The sequence below is a fragment of the Pipistrellus kuhlii genome, unplaced genomic scaffold (assembly GCF_014108245.1).
Source record: "Pipistrellus kuhlii isolate mPipKuh1 unplaced genomic scaffold, mPipKuh1.p scaffold_m20_p_28, whole genome shotgun sequence".
In the NCBI taxonomy this organism is placed as follows: domain Eukaryota; kingdom Metazoa; phylum Chordata; class Mammalia; order Chiroptera; family Vespertilionidae; genus Pipistrellus; species Pipistrellus kuhlii.
In genome coordinates this window covers 730,333-752,570 of record NW_023425527.1, presented here as the reverse complement: position 1 = coordinate 752,570, position 22,238 = coordinate 730,333, and the positions used below count along the sequence as shown (strand labels likewise).

Below are 22,238 nucleotides of genomic sequence, written 5' to 3'. Positions count from 1 at the left end.
AGGCCCAGGAGCCTCTGGTAAGGTCATCCTGCCCTTTGTGGCACTCCAGCCTTTGCCCGTTTCTGCGTGTTTTTGTTTCGTTTTTTGTTTTTTGTTTTTAAGAAGGGGGTTGGATCCTGCATTTCCACTCATTGCCCATAGAACAGCCAGGCTACAAAAGGGGCCCTGGTTGGCCAATCACCGCCCTCCGCCCTCCCCCCTCCCCCTCTTCCAGGTCCTTCCTCCAATCACAGCATGCAACTCCGAAGTTCTAAGTCCCATTGAAAGTGGCAGTGGCTCGGCTGGACTGTGGCTGGAGAATCGCTGGGCCTTGGTACTCAAGCACCATCTGTCCATCTGTCCATCTGTCCGGCTGCAGCGAGGCTCTCCAACTGGGGGCCGGGATTGCTCTCCGGCTGCCTCCACCGGGTCAGGTCATCTCCAGCGAGGAGGAACTGCTGTCATCTGGGAAGGAGAAGGATGGGAGAAGGCTTTTCCACCCGGGGTCCTTCACCACTGGCTCCTGGAGAGATGGTTTTGGGCAGAAGCTACCAAAGACACAAACCGTCGTCTCCTTCCTCTGAGGACTGTGTCAGCCTTGGAACCCTGCCTGGACACACACACACACACACAAACACACACATACACACATATACACACATACACACAAACACATATACACACATACATATATATATACACACAAACACACACATATACATACACACAAACACACATACACGCAAACACACACATACACGCACACACACACACACGCTCCTAGAAATGGTACAACTTGCAGAACACCAGGGACTCTGGCAGCTAGAGATGGAGTGTGGGACTAGAATTCCAGTGGAAGCCGCTGAATGGGAGGGCTGAGAGGAGGGGAGGTGCCCAGCCCTCTGTGACACAGTGGTAGCTCAGATGAGCCAGGCTAGAAGCCTCTGTAGCAGCAGCAAAGTAAATGGGGGTCAGAATTCAGTAGGATAAAGCATCTACCTGCGGACTGAAAGGTCCCAGGTTCGATTCTGGTCAAGAGCATGTACCTTGGTTGCGGGCACATCCCCAGTGGGGGGTGTGCAGGAGGCAGCTAATCGATGTTTCTAACTCTCTATCCCTCTCCCTTCCTCTCTGTAAAAAAAATCAATAAAATATATATTTTAAAAAAAAAAAAAAAAATTCAGTAGGCCCCGCGCACCAGCCTGAGGAGTTCACAAACCTTTAGTGCTCAGACGAGCAAGGGTAAATGGAAGGAACATGTTCTGGTGATGGAGTGAACAGAGTAGGGGTGGGGAAGAGACAAGTGGCTGTTAACCGGGTGATGAGAAGGAAAAGGTAAGAGAAATGACGTGGGGAAGTCAGGGGGAGAGATGGGCCTTCAGCGAGTTGACATCTAGAGCCAGAGAGATAACCGGGGGCATAGCTGGGGTTATGGAACTGAGATGGAGATTCAGATTTTGGAGCCAAATGCACAAAAGTATTACTGATACTGTAACAGAGGGTGGTGGCCAGGCCATGGTGAGTGAAAAGCTTTCTCTCTCTCTCTCTCTCTCTCTCTCTCTCTCTCTCTCTCTCTCTCTCTCTCTCTCCCTCCCTCCCTCCCTCCCTCCCTCCCTCCCTCCCTCCCATTAACCCTCACCAGAGTATATTTTTTCCATTGACTTTTAGAGAGAGTATAAAGGAGGGAGGGAGGGAGAGAGAAACATGGATATGAGAGACACAATTGGTTGTCTTCTGCTCGCATTCCAACCAGGGCCAGGAATCGAACCCACAACCCAGGTATGTGCCCTTGATGGGGAATCAAATCCAGAACCCTTTGGTGTGTGAGGTCAATGCTCTAACTACTGAGCAACACTGGCCAGGGCAGGAGTGAGAAGATTTCAAAGAGGGGTAAGGATGGAGCTACCAGGAGAGGTAGGACTGAGGGAGTAGGAGGAGGAGAGACAGAAAGGGACCTTGAGAATGGGAACCAAGGGAGAGAAGTTTCAAGAAAGATAATGGGCAGAGTGTGCAGAAGAGCACACCGGAGGACATAGCACAGGAGAAGGCCTGTGTCAGTCTGGGGAGGGGAGGGCCTGCCAGCCGGCCGTGGATGAAGGAGGAGGCCCCTTTTTTACAAGCTGGGTGATGTTTAAGATGGGGAATGGGAGCCAAAACTGGTTTGGCTCAGTGGATAGAGCGTTGGCCTGCGGACTGGGGGGTCCCGGGTTCAATTCCGGTCAAGGGCATGTACATTGGTTGGGGGCACATCCCCAGTAGGGGGTGTGCAAGAGGCAGCTGATCGATGATCCTCTTTCATCGATGTTTCTAACTCTCTATCTCTCTCTCTTCCTCTCTGTGAAAAATTAATAAAATATATTTAAAAAAAAAAAAAGATGGGGAAGAGGAGAGTGCAGACTTGAGGAAGGAGCTGGAAAGGGAAATGCTGGAAGACTCGGGAGAGAAATGATGGGCAAGGCCTGTGCGGGAGTGGCTTTGGACTGTCCGTGTTTTCCCTGGGGACCCATGGGAAGGAGACGGCAGCACTGAGGGGCGTGGGGGCCTCTCCCGGGACTTTATGGGAGCCTTTTGGAGCAGTGAGACGTGTGGGTGCAGCCACGTGGGTGAGGAGAGCCTGAGGGGACAGACGGTCGGGAAGTGCCTGGTGGGGAGTCACAGAGGTGATGTGGAGGCCAGGCACCCCGGCTGCAGGGACAGGCCCTGGGAGCTGTTCCTGGCTGTGTCCTCTGCATGCTGGTTTGCCTCACCGCCTCCACAACTACCCTGAGGGCAGCACGTATTCCTGCATCATCTGAAACAGCCACACCTGCCAGACCGTCAGCTCAAGAAGCAGGGGCACAGGACAGCAGCTGGGGGAGGGGCTGGGAGAGGGGCAGATGCTGCTGAGGCCTGGAGGAAGTGACATTCCCCATTTTCTCCCCAAGGGACGCTCAGGGAGAGAGGAGGGACAGCAGCCTGGGGCCAAGGCTCCTGCCAGCATCAGAGCTGACCTGAGAGGGGCCGTTTCCTCATCTGCTTGTGGCAAACACTACCCACCTCACCCCTAACCCCACCCCCACCCAGCAGCCACTGGGAGAGGGGTGTATGTGTGTGTGTGTGTGTGTGTGTGTGCGCGCGCGCGCGCGGCCAGGGTGGGGCCATCCCTGTCTTTTCTACCTGGTCCTCTCAGGGTGCTGTGTGTGTGTGTGTCCTGGACTGTTTCTCACTCATTGCCATAAATTATTTGAGACTAGAGCTGATTATTTTTTTTCCTGTCTGCAGCATCTGGCATTGGCAGGAATGGTTATCCTTCATCAACTAAATAACCAAGTAAAAGAAATGCAAAAGTCTAGTTTCCAACAGAAGCTCGTGTCCCCTGCCACCATGAGGCCAATGAGGAGGGAAGACGGCTGTGGCTCCGGGCCTTACCTCTTACTGTCCTTCCCGTAGGGCCTCCTCCACCTTGGGCACCTCCTGCCGCCGGCCCCGGAAGTCTTCGTCTGAAAAGCAGAGGGGAGCTGAGCAAGAGCACCCGCTTGCTGGCAGGGACACACGCTGACCCCTGGGGGCGCGGGGGGTGGGGGGGTGTCAGGTGAGAAGGTTGCAGGGCTCAGTACAGATTAGGACACCTGTCTGCCGGCCTGGCTCCATCACTGAGCTCCACGGCCCCAGACAAGACTTTCCCTCTGTTTCCTCGCCTATAAAGTGGGGACTCTCCGGATGGCCCCCAGGGCCCCTCGAGGCCTTGTTTCTGGATGTCTCCCGGCCGCCGGAGGCCCCTCTCTCAGAGGCTCAGTGGGCTCTGAGGCAGTGGCTGCTGTCCACATGGCCTCTGAGAGGGACCGGAAGAATGCTCAAGGCCTTGGGCCCACAGACTGAGCCTGCCTGGAGCTTGGTTCTCAAGTTGAAGCCTGTCTGCCCGCCACACTCCAGAGACCATTGCCTGGCAGCCAGCCCTGGCTCTCCGTCTCCCGGCAGAGATCTAGGCGGGGTGTGGCCGGAGCTCCCCTTCGGGGGTGGAAGGAAGGGAGAGGCAACATGGTCCAAGGGGGAGCCTGGCCCTGACCCTCCCCGGCCTCCCATCCGGTAACAGGGAAGCGATCCGCTCCCCGTTCCCCTTTGGCTGCTCAGCTTCTAATACCCTGGGGCCCCTTTTGACAATCAGGGATGGGAGCCTGGGTAAAGATGTGGAAAGCCTCATCTTTTGGGTCACCTGTCCCCCCAAAATCCTTGAGGTGTCACCCACGAAACACCCAAGAAGAGGGCCACTGACTACAGGCAACTTAGAGATCCAGCCACCCCGCCCTCGTGCCTCACCACAGGTGTGGCCCTCCACGTCGTCCAGGAGGTTGGCTGTGGACGCAGCAGCCCCCAGCCTGCCCGGCCATTCAGGAAAACTGTCCCAGAGATGGGTGGGTACTGCCCTAGGACTCCAACTCCCTGCCCTTATCCTCTACCCCCTGCTCCAAGCTCAGGAAGCTCCCACCACACCAGCCTTATCCCCCAACAACCCCCCCCCCCGACACACACACACACACAAGGTCTCCCCCAGACTCTGTTCCTTTCAGCTGGGCAGCCTGGCCCTGACCCTCCCCGGCCTCCCATCCGGTAACAGGGAAGCGATCCGCTCCCCGTTCCCCTTTGGCTGCTCAGCTTCTAATACCCTGGGGCCCCTTTTGACAATCAGGGATGGGAGCCTGGGTAAAGATGTGGAAATCCTCATCTTTTCTCAAGGAAGTAAAAGAGAGAAGGCCTGGAAATGAGGCGGAGAGATCTGAGGATCCGTTCAACTGGAGAAACTAGGGAAAGGCTTGCTGGTTTCGGTAAAACAATCATGTTGTTTACTCCAGGCAAAGAGCACAAACACTGCAGGACAATCCTGAGCCTCCAGGAGGAAGAGAGGGAGGGGGATGCTGGCCCTCTCCCCAGGCCTGGTCATGGTGGTGGAGGTGGGCACAGAGAGAAGGGGCAGCAGGCTGGCAGCAGGGAGAGGGGTGAGGGGTGAAGGGAGGGCCGCAGAACCCGGGCCTAGGGCTGGGGGAATGTGCAACCTCGGGGAACCCAGCCCAGGATCTCGGTGCCCTTAGGACCCACCACTTTCTCCCGTCCCCCTCCCCAGGGCCAGGCCAGAAAGGATATGACTGATGCTTCAACAAGTGTTTCCTCTTTGACTTCCGCATCTTGGTCTTCTCCGAGAAGGCCCTGGCCAGTTCAAACAGCTTCCTCCGGGTGGCTGCAGGCAGAGAGACAGACCTGTGAGCCAGCAGCGGAGCACCAGGGAGCTACCCACCAGGGCTCGGGGCCAATGCACGCAGGATGGTCAGGGAGCTGGGGAGGTGACGCCAGGCTGGTGCCCCAGGGGAGCGAGGCTGCTGTCCTGGGGTGGCCTGCAGGGGCAGCACGGGCTCCAGGGAGCTGGACCAGGGACAGCTGGCAGCCCAAGATCTAGGTATTCCTTCTCAGCTTGACCAACGGCAATGCCTCTTGGCTTTCTTTCCCGCCGCCTCCTCCCATCCCCTCGCCATTTCCAGAGCTGGTTCTGGGATTTCCGTGACTAATCCCAGATTTTCCTTGAAATGGAGCTTGAGAGGACGGCAGCCTGGTGCAAGCACGGCTGTGTGCAGTGGGAGGGGCGGGGCCGGGCGGGGCAGGGGCAGGTGAGCCCTGGCTGGCAGGACTTTGTGGCAAGAGGTCACGGACCCACAGGCCTCTCGCCTGCAGGAAGTGGGCTTAGCAGAGACCTCCCCACTCAGGCCCAGTTAAGCTCCCTCAAGCCACAGCGCATAGTAAAACTTGGGGGGAGAGGGTGCCGCACATTATTTTTCTGCAGACAGACAGCTCAAGAGGATTTAAAACTTAATTTGTCTCCAGACTCAGCTGCAGGGGGAAATGAGGCAAGAAGGCTGAGGCAGCCAGCCTGCGATTAAAATGTCACTTGGGTTCACCCAGAGTCCGCTGCATTAAAAATGCCGGTGGCTCCCCCCCGCACCCCCCCCCCCGCCCGGGGCCGATCTGAGGAGATCTGAGAGGGGGATGTGGGCTGGACTCACATTTGCCCATGTGCTTCAACTTGTCCCTGAATAAGGCATCTTCAGACACAGCGTGGTTGGCATCATTGGTTCCTGGAAGTGAGGGAGACACCGCCGAGGGCCAGTGAGAGAGAGGAGGGACAGCCCCTGCCCTCCGCCCTGCAGCTCTGCTAATCCAAGTCACATTGTTCGCTAAGTCCCCCGTGAGTCCTTCTGATCCATCTCAGAGGCTCCGGTGTCGATAGTTAACTTGGGATCAAGGGCAGAGGCTGCTGTGGAAACCCGCAGATGCACATCTGGCGGGGCCTGAGCTCCAGCCTGTTGCTTGTGAATCAGTCCCACAGGATTTTCTCCTGGGAGCCAGGATCAGCTGCGCTCCCCGCCCCCTGCTCCCCGCCCCCATTCCACTGCACCCTGTAAGGTCCGTGGATTCTGTCTCTGAGGTGGGCAGCCTGTGTGTGTGTGTGGAGGGCTCTCTGGTTGGCAAAGGGCCACCAGGCACATATGCAGGCAAAGCCCAGGTATTGAGTGTGGAACAGGGATCTCTGGGTCTCTCGGTCCCATGTTCCCAGCTCGACCTCGTTTGTGCATCCCAATAGGCTACTGTCCGCCCCTGGCCCTCCTCAGCCACTGAGGGTTCCGGGAGGCATCTGGCCCGCCCTTGACGCAATTCCTGCTTCTCACCATCTTACACATGAAGCTCAAAATCCCCTTCCCCCAATACTACGGCAGGATCTGGCGCCTAGTACAGTGAGTGGTCAGCAAACTCATAGTCAACAGAGCCAAATATCAACAGTACAATGATTGAAATTTCTTTTGAGAGCCGAAAACCGACTATGCATGGGCCACGAAGTTTCAACCACATTGTATGTGCGCACCCGCACATGGTATTTTGTGGAAGAACCACACTCAAGGGGCCAAAGAGTCACATGTGGCTCAAGAGCTGCAGTTTGCCGACCACAGGCCTAGTAGATATTCCCCAACTACCAGATGAATGAATGAATGAATGAATGAACAAACGAATGAAATGAATGAAATGAATGAAATGAATGAAATGAATGAAATGAATGAATGAATGAGTCTTCCCAGACTGCTCCTGCCCTTTTCCTCCCACTGTATTTGCTATAACCAACGGCGTGTCCTTAGCTTTGCTGGTAGCTCTACCCATTTCTTAGATGTATCTCCAAAAGCTCCCCTTGGGCAGAGACCGAGGCTTGGAAGTCTCTTGAGTTCTTCCTGTCCCTCCTCCCCAGATGGACATTATGTGGTGTGGCATGTCCCATTCTTGCCCATGTTTCCAGACACCTCTGAGGAGTTCAGCCCGCATGATAGCCAACTCCAGCTGTGAGCTCCAGCAGCTGCTGGGTTATAAGGACCCAGGGCTGCTAAGCAGAGGGGCCATCTCGTTCCACACTGAGTGCACTGCGGGGACAGAACCCTCCTGCCAGCCCATTTGGTCACCCTTCCCCCAACTCCAAATATGCAAAGCACAGCTGGGGCTTCTCTCCCGGGAAGGCAGGGTTACCTGGGGCAGGAGAGGGAAAGCCAAGGTCATTTCCCACAGCCACGCTGCTGGACTTGGATTTCTGGGACTCGTATTTCAATCGATCTGGAAAAGGACCACATTCAGGACAGAGAAGTTAGCGCCTGGGCTGAGACCAAGGCCAAACCCCTAGACTCGCACACAAGCACACACACACAATATGCGCACACACGTCTGCTGGCTGTCAGGGAACCAGTGCTATCATAGACACTCTTGCCCTGACAAGCACTGGCATGGTAGAATGTCAGAATCAGAGGACTCTGAAGATCATAAAGTCTAACCCTTTTGTTTAACAGGAAATGCCCAAAGACCCCCAGCACTTTTGCTACAGAACTGGGGCCATCCTTCAGCCTCTGTCTCAGCCTCCCCTCCCCTCTGCACACCTTGTTCCTCCCCTTTGACATGCTATCACACACACACACACACACACACACATACACACACACACCACTGTGACCTGTAAGACAGACCTGTCACAGACCTCTCGCTGTGCTCCATCCCAAACACACTCTCTCCCTGAAGGGAAAAGGCAGCCAGGCTGGACAGCAGGGTCCCTGGGCCAAAGACAACCCAAACACTCAAGAGCCCCTGCTCTGACATCCTCCACTCGGGGAGGCTCCGACTCTGGCACCCACAGACCGGTCACCTTTCCCGGAGCTCCAGACACATCATGCCAAGACCAGTGCCCGGCACAGAGCAGATGTGTAAGGGGAAGAAGAGGGCGTAAGAGGGCACATCTCTCTTCCTCTGAATATGGGGGTGGGAGAAGGGATAGCTAGTGATGCTGGTTCCCATTTGGCAGGGTTCTGGGGCTCCCCCAGGGATCATGGGGTGTGGGCCGTGTCTCAGCCCTTGGCCTCCAGCCCCCTGCCTCCCTGAGCCCCAAGGCTCCAGCGAACGTCAGCCACTTCTTCCACCACGGAGAAGGGACACAGCCCCCCTCTCCCCCCCCTGCTCCACCTCTCTCCAGGGCCCACTCCCCCCCGCCCCCACCCCCGTGCTCCACCTCTCTCCAGGCCATCCCCCCGCCCCCCCTGTGCTCCACCTCTCTCCAGGGCCCCCACCCCCGTGCTCCACCTCTCTCCAGCCCCCCCCCCCGTGCTCCACCTCTCTCCAGGGCCAGGAGGAAGTCTCTGTTGCGCTGCAGCTCCTTCATGAACTCCTCGTTCTGCAGGAAGAGCGCGATCCTCTCATCCTCCAGGTACTGCTTCCAGCGGCTCTCCTGGTCCCGGGTCCCGGTCCCAGGCCCGGCCGCGGGGGGCAGGCCGCCCTCTCTGTTCACGGGCTTGGAGCCCCTGGGGTTGCCCTGAGGAGGGGAGCGAGTATGCTGAATGCCCAGTCACAAGGGCACACGAGCATAGACAGCCGTGCACATCTGGGTGGACACCTGTCTGCTCCCAGGACCTGCCAGCCGCACCCTGGGACCCGCATCTCCTCTCGGGACCCAGTCACAGGCCCAGACCCCCTGCACAGACCACAGACCCCTCTGCTCAGGAAGCGGCGAGGGCTCAGCAATGACGTGTCTTCCCCTGGACCGCCCCATGCCTGGCTCTACACCCTGAAGAGTCCTAAAAGGTGATCTGCAAACTGTTCAATAGCCTTTACACGGTCCCCAAACCCAAACCTCTCCCCGCACCTGCGGTCTCAGAGCCCTTGGGACATGCCAACCTCCGGGGAGAGGCGGCCTTGGCCCTTTCCCAGGGAAGGGCAGGAAGGTGCTCTGGCTCCCTGCCATCGGCTATCCCATGCCACCTCCCTCAAGCCTGGGCTGATGGCGGCAGCCAGAGTGTCCTCAGGGCTGTCACCTTCCCGGGTGGAACAGGAAATGAGGCTTTCGCTTCAGCATCCTTTCCCTGCAAACCCAGGACAAGAGCAATCGCTCTGCCCGGGCTTACATATCGGAAAGCGAATGGGCGAGCAGAGCGGCGGCCAGGCAGGCGGGCGGGGGTCCCTCCGTACCTGCCCGCGGTCCAGCTGCTGGGGCAGGATGCGGAGAAAGTCATCGGGGAGGTTGCCCAGCAGCGGCGGGTTCCAGTTCCGGTAGCGCCTCTGGCCGGAAGCGGGTGCGGAGTCCAGCACGTCGATGCTGGAGGGCGAGAGGGGACCGTGAGGAGGGGGCGGTCAGGCCTGGACACGGGCGTCCCGGCCCGTCACTCCGGGATCCTGCTCGGAACGGCACGCCCGCTTCCCGCGGCCCCCGCTGCTTCCGTTCACAGCGGAGCAGCCAGAGGCCTCAGGCCTCCGAGCCTGAGAGCTCTCTGTTCGTGGCTCTTGCGCTGGACGGGGTGGATTCAGACGGAGACGTTTATAAACATCCTCTAACGACAGCAGGGATCGTGTCCTTTTGTGCTCCCACCCCTTGCACCCCGCACAGCTCGAGCTCATGGCTGCTGAGTAACAGGTGTGCTCTGAACAGGCCAACAGCCCAGCCTGCCCGCCCCCCTCCTGCCTTTATGGATGTCATTACTCAAGGGGGGCGGGGAGCATGAGGACACCAGGACCCCTAGAGAGAAGAGCAAATCCCGGCTCCAGTTCTGGCACAGCCACAAGCCAGCGTGGTGGTCTCGGGTGAGACCTGCTCCCCTCTGTCTTTCTCATCTATTGAATAGAATCTGCTGCCTCTCTGCCCACACGGTACAGCCCCTTGAACCCTTGATCGGGGCTCTGAAAGGCACCAGGGGGTGCTCAGGGGCTGCTCTTCCTAGGCTCGGGGCCTGGCAGCCTGGCAGGAGGTCTGTGCCCGCAGCCAGGAGGGGAGGAGAGGGAGAAAAGCAGCAGAAAGCCGTGCTCTCCTCACCCCAGGCTCCTGCCTGCCACCCTGGGCCCGAGGGCAGCCTGGGGCCCCGCCAGGCGCTCCCCACAGCTCCGCGGTGGCCTGCAGCGTGGCAACCACAGGACACGTGTTCGGCTGAATCAGGGAGTGACACACGCCGAAGGCAGCCGGGGGCGGCGGGGGCCACTCTGGCTCCAGGGCCTGGCTTTGATTTGGTCTCCAGCTCCAGGAATCCCGCGGCCCCCTCGCTGGAGGGGAGCTTTTCCGGCCGGGCTGCCGCTGCCCGTGGAAATAACTTCCTCTCCCTTTCTATTTTGGGAGGGTGGCCTGGCGGGGGCCAGGAGGAGGGGCGGGGGCGGCGGCGGCAGACGGGATAACAAGCTGCTAAGTGCGCGGTGGGAGCGGCGCAGGCAGACGGGAGCCAAGGAAACCCCAGCCTGCCTCCTCACCCCCTCGCTGCCCGGAGGAGGGGATGGTCCGCGGAGGAGCCTGGCTGATTCCTAGGCAGTTTTGTGTCTCCATCACTCTGCCTTCTGTCACTGCTGGAGGCTTCGTGTTTTTTGGGGGGGTTTTTTTGTGTGTGTTTTTCTAAGGGCCTAAGAAGCAAGGGAGCAGGCACCCCGTTGCTCAGGGCTTTGAAGACCAGCTTCAATGAATCTCAGCACAGAGACTTCCTCTCCAGGGTCAGCTCCCTTCCTGGGGCTTCAGGGTCTTTATCTGGGACATGGGTGGCCACCCAGGAAAGCTGCAGAGGGAGGGCCCTGGAGTCCCATCTGGACTCCTCTAGACATTTTACTGGAAAGTCCTGGGGGGAGGGTCGGGGGGGGGCAGTGGTGAGGAGGGGTAGTCTTGTCCTTAGCTGATTCCCTCACTGCTGGGCTCCAGGTCCTGGAGGAAGGGCCGGCCCAGCCCCCTCCGGGCCCTGGCACCCGCGGAGATGAGGTCAGCCCGTAGCTGGAGAGACAGGGGGCCCCTGAGCCCAGGCAACTCCACTGCGGTGGGAAAGGAATGCCAGAAATGAGCTGGGAGGCAAATAAAAAACTTCCAAGGCTGTACTTTCAAGGGGAAACAGCAGGTGGCCTGTGCAGAGGGTCCTCTGGGTTTCAGCCTGCCTTTTATTCAGAAGACAGGGAAGGACGGCTGGGGGGATGGGGGAAGGGGGAGGAAGAAGGATGGGGAGGCTCTCCTGCCCTGAGCCTGCCCCTGGACCCCAACATTAGAACGCCACTCCCAATCAGACCTCCCGGGTTACCCACAGAACAGACCCCAGAAGGGTTTCAGAGCCAAACCTTCCAGGCAGGGTTTTGGTAAAAGCAGGGACACTGAGGCCCAGTTGGGTCAGGCCCTCTTCCCAGGGCACCCAGGTCATTCAGGAAAAGCCTGGACCCAGGATCCAGGCCTTCCAGGCACACTCCTTCCTCTGGGATCCCCCTGCCTGTCTGTGCCCCAGCAGGACACGCTCCCAAACCCCTCCCCATCTGCAGGCTCACAGGCACCCCAGTTCCGGGAGGTGATGAAAAGGTGCCAGGCCATTCCTCCCCCAACTTCCTACTCAAATCTGATCTCCAGCAGCAGCCAGAGGGAGATGCTAAAGCACTAACCACACTCTCACTGCACGCACTCTCCAGTGTGAACATCCCGGCTGCAGGACAAGGCCCAGCCATGACCTGCCTGCCTCTCCAGCCATTCCACACACCCTGCAGGTCCCCCGGTGATTCCCTCATGCCTGCCTCCAGGCCTTGACACATGCCCTTTCCTTTGCCTGGAATGCCCTCCTGTCCTCCGCTTCACCAGCTTGCAGCTTGGGCATCAGCTCCTCTAGGCAGCCTTTGCTGTCCCCTGCCCCCAGATCTATGCCTCCCCCAGACTCTGACCTCCATGCAGGGGGCAGTGGGAGCTGTCAAGGTAGTGCTGTGTTCATCGCTGCATCACACACATGGTTCAGCACCTACATACTGCAGGTGGCTCGACCGGTGCTGGGTGGAGAGATGGGCTTAGCAGGGCCATCCTGGAGCAAAGGGGCACCTGTGTGGAGGCTGGAACTGCCCCCTCTGACACTGGCCTCTGAGGGAAGCCTCCCCACTGGTCTCAGTGTTCAGGGTTAGAGCTCAGAGGCAGCCAGGCAGCAGGGGGTGGGAGGAGCAGTGAGCCACCAATGGTAGTAGACTTGACACACGCCTGGCACTCTGCTGAGTGCCCTCCCCTCCCCCCCACACACACACAACTCTCATGCAATCCTTCCAACAATTCTGTGGCAGGGATTAGCATTTCCCAGATGAGGCAAACAAGGCTCTGAGACATTAAGTAGTGAGCCAAGGGCCACAGAGCAAAGGCACCTAAAAGATCAGAAGTTAGGCAGCTGAAGGGAGGGGGTGTGGGGGAGCATTCTGCTCTAGCTGATTCTACAACTCAAGTTCTCTTCTCTGTATCCACCCCCAGCCTAGCAAAGCCTTCATTTCTGGGTCAGAGACTTTTCAAAGTCACAGGGTCTGAACGGGGCCTCCTAAGCTTTGGTCTAATGCTAAGGTCACCTTGCCCCCTGCTTCCAGCCCTACCCCACCCACTGCAGCCGAACACCCAGCCAGAGCAGGGACGGGAGGATGTGGCCCAGAAATCCACACCTGCCTCTTACGGCCTGTTTTCCCTTCTGAAAAATGGGCAGAACCACTCTGCCTAATAGAAATTAAAGCATTTTTAAAAAATATCTTGGGATAAATTTTTTTTAAGTCAGAGGGAAATCATTTAGCCCCAATCCAGGCTGGAAATCCTGCCAAGGTCTCACCCCAATCTACCTACTTACTCCCTGCCTCCCACCCCATTGCAGCCTCCTACTCCCACTTGGAATAAAAGGAACCCAGCTTTGCTCCTGTCCCTGCCTCCAAACACGGCTCCCCACCCTCCCCCCGTAATCTGCTCGGCCTCTCTCGGCTTCCTAAGATTCAATCACAGAGGATTTTCTCATTGGGGAGGCAACTGGACACAGCAATTCAGAGCCCTGGGTTTGGAGTCAAAAGGACCTGGATTCAATCCCAGCTGTGTAGTCTCGGGTGAAATTATGAAATCGCTCCTGGGCTCGGTCTCCTCATCTGTAAAACGGGGGTGCCGGCTGCGCCCACCTCAGAAGCTGTCAGAGGATTTGAATGGGATGGCTCGCCAGTGCTTTGTCAATAAATGGTAGCTGTTATTACTGTCCGTGCCTGTATGATAGCAGTTCTCCACAACCACTGTCTGAGGCTCCCAAGATGCCCAGAAGAGAAGATCCACTAGAACAAGTCACGTCCCCTGCCCCATCATTTCCGCCACCCCTTACCACCCCAGGCCTGACTCACTCTAAGGAACAGCAGCTCTAGGACGAAGAGACACCTGGACTCCAGCAAGCTCCACTCCCGACACGAGGCCCAGAAAAGCAAGCATCTCAGCCACCCAGGGGACCCAGCGGACAGCCAGTTTCATGGTTAATTTCCAAACCACAGAGCCCCTCACCTGGAAGAAGTCTCCAAGGACCTGGCAGGTACTCCCCTGCCTCCAGCTATTGAACTAGCCTAGAAAAAGAGACTTACTCGCTCCCATTGCTTTTTAAATTCCCCACAACATCCCTAGACCAGGGATGCCAAATACATGTCATCCCATCAATCAATACTGGTGACCGTCTGGGAGTACTGCCCTGAGGAGGATTCTGAGGTTCTGTCTCCACCGAGCGGGAACGAGCACAGTGGTCTATCAGGAGGATTTGTCACAGGCGGGAGAGGGGGAATGTCAGTGCACATGTGCCACGTGTTTGTCATTCCCGCTCTGCACCTCCACTGACTATGGGCTCTCAGAAAGCAGAGGCTGAGCTGGGACTGTCCCGTACGGTGTTCGGCACAGCACCTAGCCCCGAGCAGTAATTCAGTGAACGTTTGCTCACGGAAGTTCTTCTTGGTATCTATAGCTAAAATGGGCCTAGCTGCAGTACAAGCCTGTTCTTGCTGAGGGGGTCCAGCCAAGATTCCCAGTGTGTTTGTACTCAGTCCCAGCCCCGGGTCCCTTCCCCACCGCCCTGCACTCGGACGGAAGCTGGATTCTTTCTCACCGGGGAGGCGGGGTGGGCGGGGCCAGGAGGTAAGGCCTGTCGAACATGTGCATGTGGTAAGCCGGCGGGGAGTACACCGGCGGGGGCTCCTCGTCGGAGCTGTCAGGTTCCAAAGTCCTTTCCAAGATCTGTATCAGAGGGAAGAAAGGAAGAAATATTAGCAGCTCTTCCTTGAACTTGAATAACATTGACACACAATCAGGTGTGGGCGAGGATGTGTAGTAAGAGAACTCTGGGTTGCTGGTGGATATGCAAATTGTTACAACCGGCACTTGGCAAAAACCAGTCTGGCTTTATGTACTGAAGCTACATGCATGGCTGCCCCTGACCCCACAATTCCAACACACTCAACAGACAAGAAGGCACATGTCCCCAGAAGAATGTTCAGAGCGGCATTATCCGCCCAAGTGCGGTTCAGAAACAAGCAAAGCAAATCGCCGTGAGAGAAGTCAGAGCAGTGTGACCCCCGGGAGGGTGGGGAAGGCCAGAAAGGGGCGCGAGGGGCCTTTCGGGTTCCTCGGATGTTTCCTGATCCGGCTGCTGGTGAGACGTCCCTGAGCCGCACACGTACGCTTCATGGACTCTTCCAGACGTGTGCTATGGCTGATAACCAACTTTAACATCAGCTACACCCGCTCTCAAAGTACTTCCACGTGCATTATTTCCCCTCAGCCTCAAACAGCTTGGCAGGATCGATGTGGATTGCTACCCTATTTTATAGATGAGGAAACTGAGACCCAGGCTAAGTGACATGGCCAAAGCCACGCCAGTGTTTTTAGAACTGAACCTCAACTTGAGCATGGGTCTCCGCAGCAAAAGTCCCTCCTTCCGTCACGATGCCTGCATCCCCAGGGTGGATTCCCAGGGAGGACAGTGGTAGGGCGTGTGCCCAGATGCCTCTCCCTCTTAGACTCTTGTTTTCATGCAGGAGCCAGAGAGAAGGGTAAGGAGAGGCCAGGGGGCGAGCAAAAGCCTGGGCTCCTGCTGCATGGCCTGACCTGGACCCTTCCTCACAGGCCCACAGAGGAGTCTGGGCAGGAGCAGCTATCAGCCAGGAGAGCCCAGGTCACACCCCCCAACCGGCCTGTATCTTCGCCTCCTGCTCCCGTGTCCTCTCCTCCCAGCTCTGTCCCATCTCCTCTGAGACAAAGAATGTGGGAAGGGCTCAGGGCCTGTCAGTCAGCCCCAGAGTCCCCAGGCTCCACAACTTAACCTCAAGTGAGTTTGCAGAAGTCACTGCTAAACTGACTCAGAGCATTGGCCTGTGGACTGAAGGGTCCTGGGTTTGATTCTGGTCCAGGGCACATGCCTGGGTTGCATGCTCGATCCCCAGTAGGAGGTGAGCAGGAGGCAGCCGATCAATGATTCTCTCTCATCGTTGATGTTTCTATTTCCCTCTGTGAAATCAATTAAAAATATATATATATAAAAGAAATAGGATAAACTGCCTCTGCCCTGCCTCTGCAAGCCTGGGCCGGGCCGGGCTGCAGTCTCACAGGGACACCTGGCAGATGGGCAGGTGGTGAGTGAGCACGCACACATGAGTACACACGTACACACACACACACACACACACACGCACAGGCTCTGTGCATACACAGCCAGCCTGACCCAAGGAGACCTCCCGCCCTGGAATGCACTGACGTTCTTTCCTTTGAGGCGGAAAGTATTTAAACAGATGCTTCTGCAGAAAAGGAGAATGTAGCTGCGTTTCATGCTGCTACCCCAAATTTCCACAAGAAGGGAGAGAGAACACTGTGAGCTCCATTCCTGTGCATGGGCGGGCCCCCGGGACCTGGCAGGGGGCAGCGGGGGCCCCGGGATCTGGCACATCCAGAGTCCATGCTGCCGCCGGCCCCCGGCCCCCGGCCCCTGTTCCCCACACCTCCCTGCTCAGAGGGCCAGGGCTCCAGGCTGAGCCGCTCCTCCCTCGGTGGCCGGTCTGGTCTGTCCCCCCTGAGGCTGGTCTGAGTGAGAGAGGGATGAGGAAGGGAGAGCTCAGTGGGAATCGTTCCCTGAGGGAAGCTACTTGGGGTTTCCCATAACTGGCGTAGGAGTTGGCTCCCCAGATTCAGGGAGATCAGGCACCCACAACGGCACCAGGAGGACCCCCCCCATTTCTCAGCCTCTCCCGTGCCCCGGTACAGCCTCCTGGGGCTGCGAGAACCAGACGTTTATCAGAGGCTCTTGGAGCAGAACGAGGAAACGCCAAGGAGGCAGGCAGTGGGCCAGGCACGCTCCGGAAAGACTGATCCCCCGTCTCCGGGGAGAGTAACCCCAGCCATGTTCCTACCCCATTACCCTCCTCCCCGTTCCCCCCCTCCCTCTCCTTCCCCCCCTGCCCCGCCGGCCTCCCTCCCCCAGCCTCCCAGCCACAATGAGATTGTTCTCCTGACTCTGAAGGTGTGGAAGCTTTCGGCTCTGCGGCCTCCTGACCGAATTCAGGGTGGGTGATGGATGCCTGCCAGGTGCTCTAAGGGTCAGGGTCTGGCCATTCATCTGACAGAAGATGTTTCTCTGCGGCAAGGGTCCCCCTCCGGCCAGCCCACCATCCCTCAGCCCTCAGGGAGGGGGCTTTTTCCAGTCAGCGGTTATTGTCATTCCAGCTGCTGCTCATAAATTTTCCGAAGCGCTTTCCGCTGGCTCAGGAACGGCCCGCCGGCCGGTGCCCCTCGGCCGAGCTCCAGACGTGGGGGGTTGGGGAAACAGCCCAGGAGGGGTGCTGAGAAGGGGCCCAATCCAGAAAGCACGGGTCTTAGAAAAGCAGAAGCACACGCGGTGCAGGCCTCTGTAGGGGACGCTGAAGCCGTGCAGAGGCTCTCCGGGCTGAGTGCCGTGAACAAAGGAGGAAACAGCATCCCACATGCCAGGCCGTCAGAGCAAACAAGATTACAGGGTCAGAGTCCACACAGAACCTTCCTTCCAGCTCACGCTCAAAGGGTGTATCTGTAAACACGTGTGCACATGCACACACACACACACACACTCGCAGTCATACATGCACTCACCCCTCTTTTGCACAAAGAAAATCTCTATTTTCTAATCCTCCCTCTTCTTGCTAATCCAGGCAGGTCAAAGGAGGGGCCTCCAGGGGAAAAGAGACTAAAGAAAACTGGGTACAGACAGCAGCACCATTTACTCACTCAACAACATTCCCTCAGTGCCTGCTCTGTGCCAGGACTGTCCCGGAGCGAGAGGAAACACGAGGATGAGCCAGATGTCATTGCCACAGAGCTTGTCCTCTGCCTGGGGAGAGAAAGCCCCGGCAGCAGCCGTGAGGGAGGCAGGGCTAGAGGGCTTGGCCCTGCAGGGTGACTGAGGGATGGATAGCCGCTGCCTGCAGGGCTGTGTTGAGTTGGACTCTGAGGCCATATCTGGGTCTAGGTTTTCTCGCTGTAAACGGGGGCAATGATAACGCCCCCTCACAAAGCCTGCGAAGACTAGGAGAGAAGAGACATCTAAAGCACAAGGATGGTGCCTGGCACAGGCTGCGACTCAAGGAAGAGCAGTGTTAAGTCCCATCCGCTGGGTCTGTGGCTGCGTGTCCCACCTGCCCCTGCTGGCAGAGACGCTCTCTCTGAGAGACTCTGTGCCCGTTCTGCACCCAGCACTGCAGGTCTCGTGGCGACTGGGGGACCAAAGGTACACGGAGCTCTTGGAGGGGCCAGGGAGACCGGCCATGCCCAGCACGTGGGTTGGTGGCATCTCCCCCGTCCAAAGTGTGAAGAGTGAGGAGAGAAGGGTTTGGGTATCTGTCGCTCACCACTGCCTCCATCGCATCTGATGTCACCCCCCTTCCGTGGGTCCCCGTGCTCTAGGGGGACAGCCCCACCTTCTCCAGGTAAGGCCTCCTCACCTCCTGGTCTCCACGCATTCAAGGATCCTGACAGATGGCCCGGCTGTCAGTTCCCCAGCGACTCATGCTCTGTTTCACCTCGGAGCTTTTGTCCCAGCTGCTCCCTCTGCCCTCCTTCCTGACTCTTCTTTTGGGGCTCAGCTTCGCCATCCCCTCCTCCGGGAAACCATCCTCCCGTCCTGCTTCTGTTTCTCCCACCACAGCTCTCATCACCCTGAGCTGCCCTTGCCTGATCCTTGTCCCTGTTTTCCCCTGGGCCGTGAACCCTATGAGGGCAGAATCTTAGACCTGATCAAGGCGGAGACCCAGAGGTTCAAGAGTAGAATTTCCTGGGGGTAAAAAATACAGACTAGAGGGCTCCCGCCTTGGATTGGCATTCTCAGTGTTGGATGGGGCCTAGGTGTCTGCATTTTTAAGCTCCTTGATTCTGATGACCCCTAGTCTAGTTCCATGCCTGACATACCACTGAGTAGGTGCTCGGAGCTCGTTGAATGTCTGCAGGATTTCTGCCCAACAAACAAGGCCGCTGACAGACTTGGGCACCGTTTCCCTAGGAAAAACTAAGGCTGCTCGGCAGGGGTATAACCCAAGTCTCCTAAGGTTCGAACAGCGCTGGAGCTCCTGGTGCAGTACCAGGCCCTGCGCCCCTACCTCCGGGGGAATGCTGTCCTCCGAGTCCGAGCTGTCCTCATCGCCGCCGCCGGGGCCGCCCTCCAGGTTCATCTGCAGCAGCTGGTCGATGGTGGCGTCCACGGCGCCGCTGTTGGCGCGCAGCACGCACTCGATGATGTCGTAGTCCATGTTGGGGAACATGGTCTTGAAGTCGTCCATGGCCTGGTTGAACTCCAGGCGGCGCACCTGGCGGGCGGGCCGGCTGTTGTTGAGCTCCTGGGAGGTGGGCGCGGCGCTGCCCCCGGCCCCACGCGCCCCAGCGGAGCCGCCCCCGCCGCTGCCACCTCCGCCTCCGCCTCCGCCTCCGCCTCCTCCTCCACCGCCACCGCCACCGCCGCTGCTGCTCCGGCGGAACAGGCTGGTCATCTTGCCCAGCCTTTGGGCGAAGGTGCTGCCCGCCGGCGCCAAGCCCTTCTCCCCAGGTCCCTGCGCCGTCTCGCGCGCTGGGCGGGCTCGGGGAGCTGCTCCCGTGCCTTGGCCTTGGCCTTGCCCGGCCGCTGGGCCACCAGGTGGGGGCCGGACGGGCGGGGTCCCCGTGTCAGGAAGCTAGGGCACGGAGCCACCGGTGGCCCTCGGGGAGTGGTCTTCGTGGGGCGGCGGCATCCGGACCTGGGCCGTGGGAAGCGGCTCGACAGCTGGTCATCCACACCCCCAGAGCATCCTGGGCCGGCTCCACGGACCGTCCCACCTGGAAAGGAGGAAGGCAGAGTCAAGGGCAGAATGCAACTAACTGATAGCCGAGGGGGTTAGGGAGACCCTGCCACGCCCACCGGAGAACTGCTTCCTTCTGCTTTCTCCAGCTGCCCCAGCTCTTCACTGACACGGGAGGGCTGTCCTAGAGGGCAAGGGCTTACTCTACGCCCGGCACCATCCTGTATTCTGTGTGGCCCAACTCAAGACACCACTGAGGCAGGCGCTGGTATCCCCATTTTGGAGACGGGAAAGCTGAGGCATAGACACTGAGAAGGTAGAGGGGCTTCAATGAGAATTCAATAAGGCAATCCTCAGCCCGGTGCCTGCAGCACGGTTAGCTCTGTGACTGCTGCCGCCACTGCCCCAGAAAGCTAAGGAAGAAGCAGGATCAGTCCGCACACTGGCCACGCTGCCACCCAGAGTAGCTGGGGCGGGGTATTCTAAGGTAAGGTGACCAGACGTCCCGCTTTTGGCGGGACAGTTCCGATTTTTAACAATTTGTCCCGTGTCCCGCGGCGTTTAAAAAAAAAAAAGTCCCGATTTTTGGAAAGATTCTTTTAAATCTTTTGGACTTTTTTTAAAACGTCGCAGGACACGGGACAAATTGTTAAAAATCGAAACTGTCCCACCAAAAGCGGGACGTCTGGTTCTAAAGGATCCTTCCCCAATATTTGGATTTATTCCATTTCAACCCCTGGAATTCCCTCTAGAAGGAGATACTGGTCCTCAGAGCGCCAGGGGATGTCTAGCTGGCCTGGGCAGCTGGAGACACGACAGGTCAAGAAGCCTCTTCCGTTAACCCAGGTGCAAAGCCTTGAAAAAGTATTGTGTGTGTGTGTGTGTGTGTGTGTGCCATGCCATATAAAAGGCTGACCACTCTAAGCCAGCCCCACACCCTGCTCTATCACTCAGATGGAGAGATGAGGTCCAAGACTAGGAGGGAGGTGCCCAAGGACGCAGAGCCAGTCGTGGCAAAGCCCGGACTTTCCCATCAAAGGGTGCTCTGCGCATGAGGAGAGAGGGGCTCAGAAACGGTCCTGGGAAATGCAGGGGGAAGGAGCTGATGTACAGAAATGCCATTTTCACAGGACTCTGCAGGGACTCCCAAGCCAGGCTGCCTATCGTTAGCACCCGGTCAGGCAGAAGGCCCCCGTCTCTCAGAGGACTGTCCTCCGCCCCCTCTCACTACACTCAGTGCGGTCTGAGGCCGGGCTGAGGTGTGGCTGTCATGACTGGGAGCAGAGAGAAGGACGGCCCTCAGGGTCACAGTCATCGATCTGTCCCAAGCTGCCTTTGCAACCAGCACGGCTCAAATGAAAAGCAATTTAAAACACATAAGAGAATTAAGGCAGATTGAGGTGTATGAGCTGTGCCAGGCACTTTCACATTTAATCTTTTTTTTTTTTTAAAAAAAACACACACGTATTTTTATTGATTTCAAAGAGGAGAGAAAGAGAAGCATCAAATGATGAGAGAGAAATCATTGATCGGCTGCCTCCTGCATGCCCCACACTGGGGATCAAGCCCACAATCAGACATGTGCCCTGATCGGAAGTGAACCGTGACCTCCTAGTTGAGAGGTCGACGCTCAATCGCTGAGCCACTCCAGCCTGGCTTCACAGTGCATCTAGATTGCAACGCCAGAGACAGATGTTATCATCTCTCCTTTTGATAGCGGTGGAAACCAGTTCAGAGAAGTTCAGTGGCAGGGGCAGAGTCACACAGCCAGGACACGGAGGGGCCAACAGTAGGAACCTGCTACCTAAGAACCAAAACTGCCATGTCAGACTCGCAGGGCTGAGCGCCAAGGAGCCTCGGCAATGCAGCCATGTGTGCCCCGGGCTCAGGGACTGGGCACAGCCCAGCTGACATTCCAGCGCAGGAAATGTGACCCAGAAGGAAGTGGGGACGGGAGGGCAGGAGGGGCGTCTGCTGGATGTGCCCCAAAGCTGGCTCTGTGACCTTGGGGAAACCACTTCACCTCCCTGAACCCCAGCTTCTGGGCACGGGCAGGGCAACAGACAGCCCTGCCCGCCTTCTGAAGGAGGAAGCGAACCAAACCCGCTGAGCCCGTTAGACGCCTTGAAGGCTGACTCGAAGACGCCCTGAATCGTCGCTGTTGGTGACCTGGGGATCGGAAAGCAGACATCACACACCTGTCCTCCCCCAGGTCCCAGGGAGCCAGGCCTTTCACTTCCCAGTGAAGGAGTCCAGGCCTGCCAGGGGGTGGCAAACGGCCAGCCTTCCCTCCAAGCCTGAGCAGACAGCCAAGGCCTGAGTCACTCCCTCCTGGCCCAGAGACGCAGGCAAGCTGCCCCAGTGTTGTTCTCTTGACCTTGCCCAGCATCATCCCAGACAGTCCCCTGGAAGGCCAGGGAGGGTCCACAGAGGGGCGCGGGAGAGCCCAGGAGCCAGAGTCCGAGGGTCCCATTCTAGGATTAATAAGATTATGTCAAAAATAGGGATAATACCCACCGGGCAGGAGTGTTGTGATAGTACTCATAAGGGGCCTGGAGCATAGTCAGCACCCAATGAGACAGGTTGGCGTGGCCTCAACCTCAGGCCTGAGCCCTTTTCCTGGACTACACTCACACCCTGAGTGATCTTATCCAGTCCGCGGCTTTACCATTCCATCCTCATGC

General features: G+C 57.9%; 1 protein-coding gene across 4 annotated transcripts in view; it reads right to left on the bottom strand.

Annotated features, from left to right (window-relative positions):
* Positions 1-94: 94 nt before the first annotated feature.
* The window catches only part of CUEDC1 (CUE domain containing 1), a 76,037-nt gene continuing 53,893 nt past the window's right edge, over positions 95-22,238 (bottom strand). The window contains exons 2-12 of one of the 4 annotated variants that reach the window (XM_036454292.2): positions 19,224-19,591; positions 18,883-19,193; positions 14,376-14,503; positions 9,490-9,616; positions 8,638-8,836; positions 7,513-7,596; positions 6,009-6,080; positions 5,098-5,191; positions 4,276-4,334; positions 3,388-3,458; positions 95-444 (exon numbers count right to left, since the gene is read on the bottom strand). In XM_036454292.2, the coding sequence (XP_036310185.1) occupies positions 3,391-3,458; positions 4,276-4,334; positions 5,098-5,191; positions 6,009-6,080; positions 7,513-7,596; positions 8,638-8,836; positions 9,490-9,616; positions 14,376-14,503; positions 18,883-19,193; positions 19,224-19,269 (1,188 nt within the window). In that variant the 5' untranslated portion in view covers positions 19,270-19,591 and the 3' untranslated portion in view covers positions 95-444; positions 3,388-3,390. Of the gene's footprint in view, positions 528-3,387; positions 3,459-4,275; positions 4,335-5,097; positions 5,192-6,008; positions 6,081-7,512; positions 7,597-8,637; positions 8,837-9,489; positions 9,617-14,375; positions 14,504-18,882; positions 19,592-22,238 lie in introns of all 4 variants that reach the window. The other 3 variants (XM_045587333.1, XM_036454291.2, XM_036454290.2) reach the window with 3 other exon arrangements.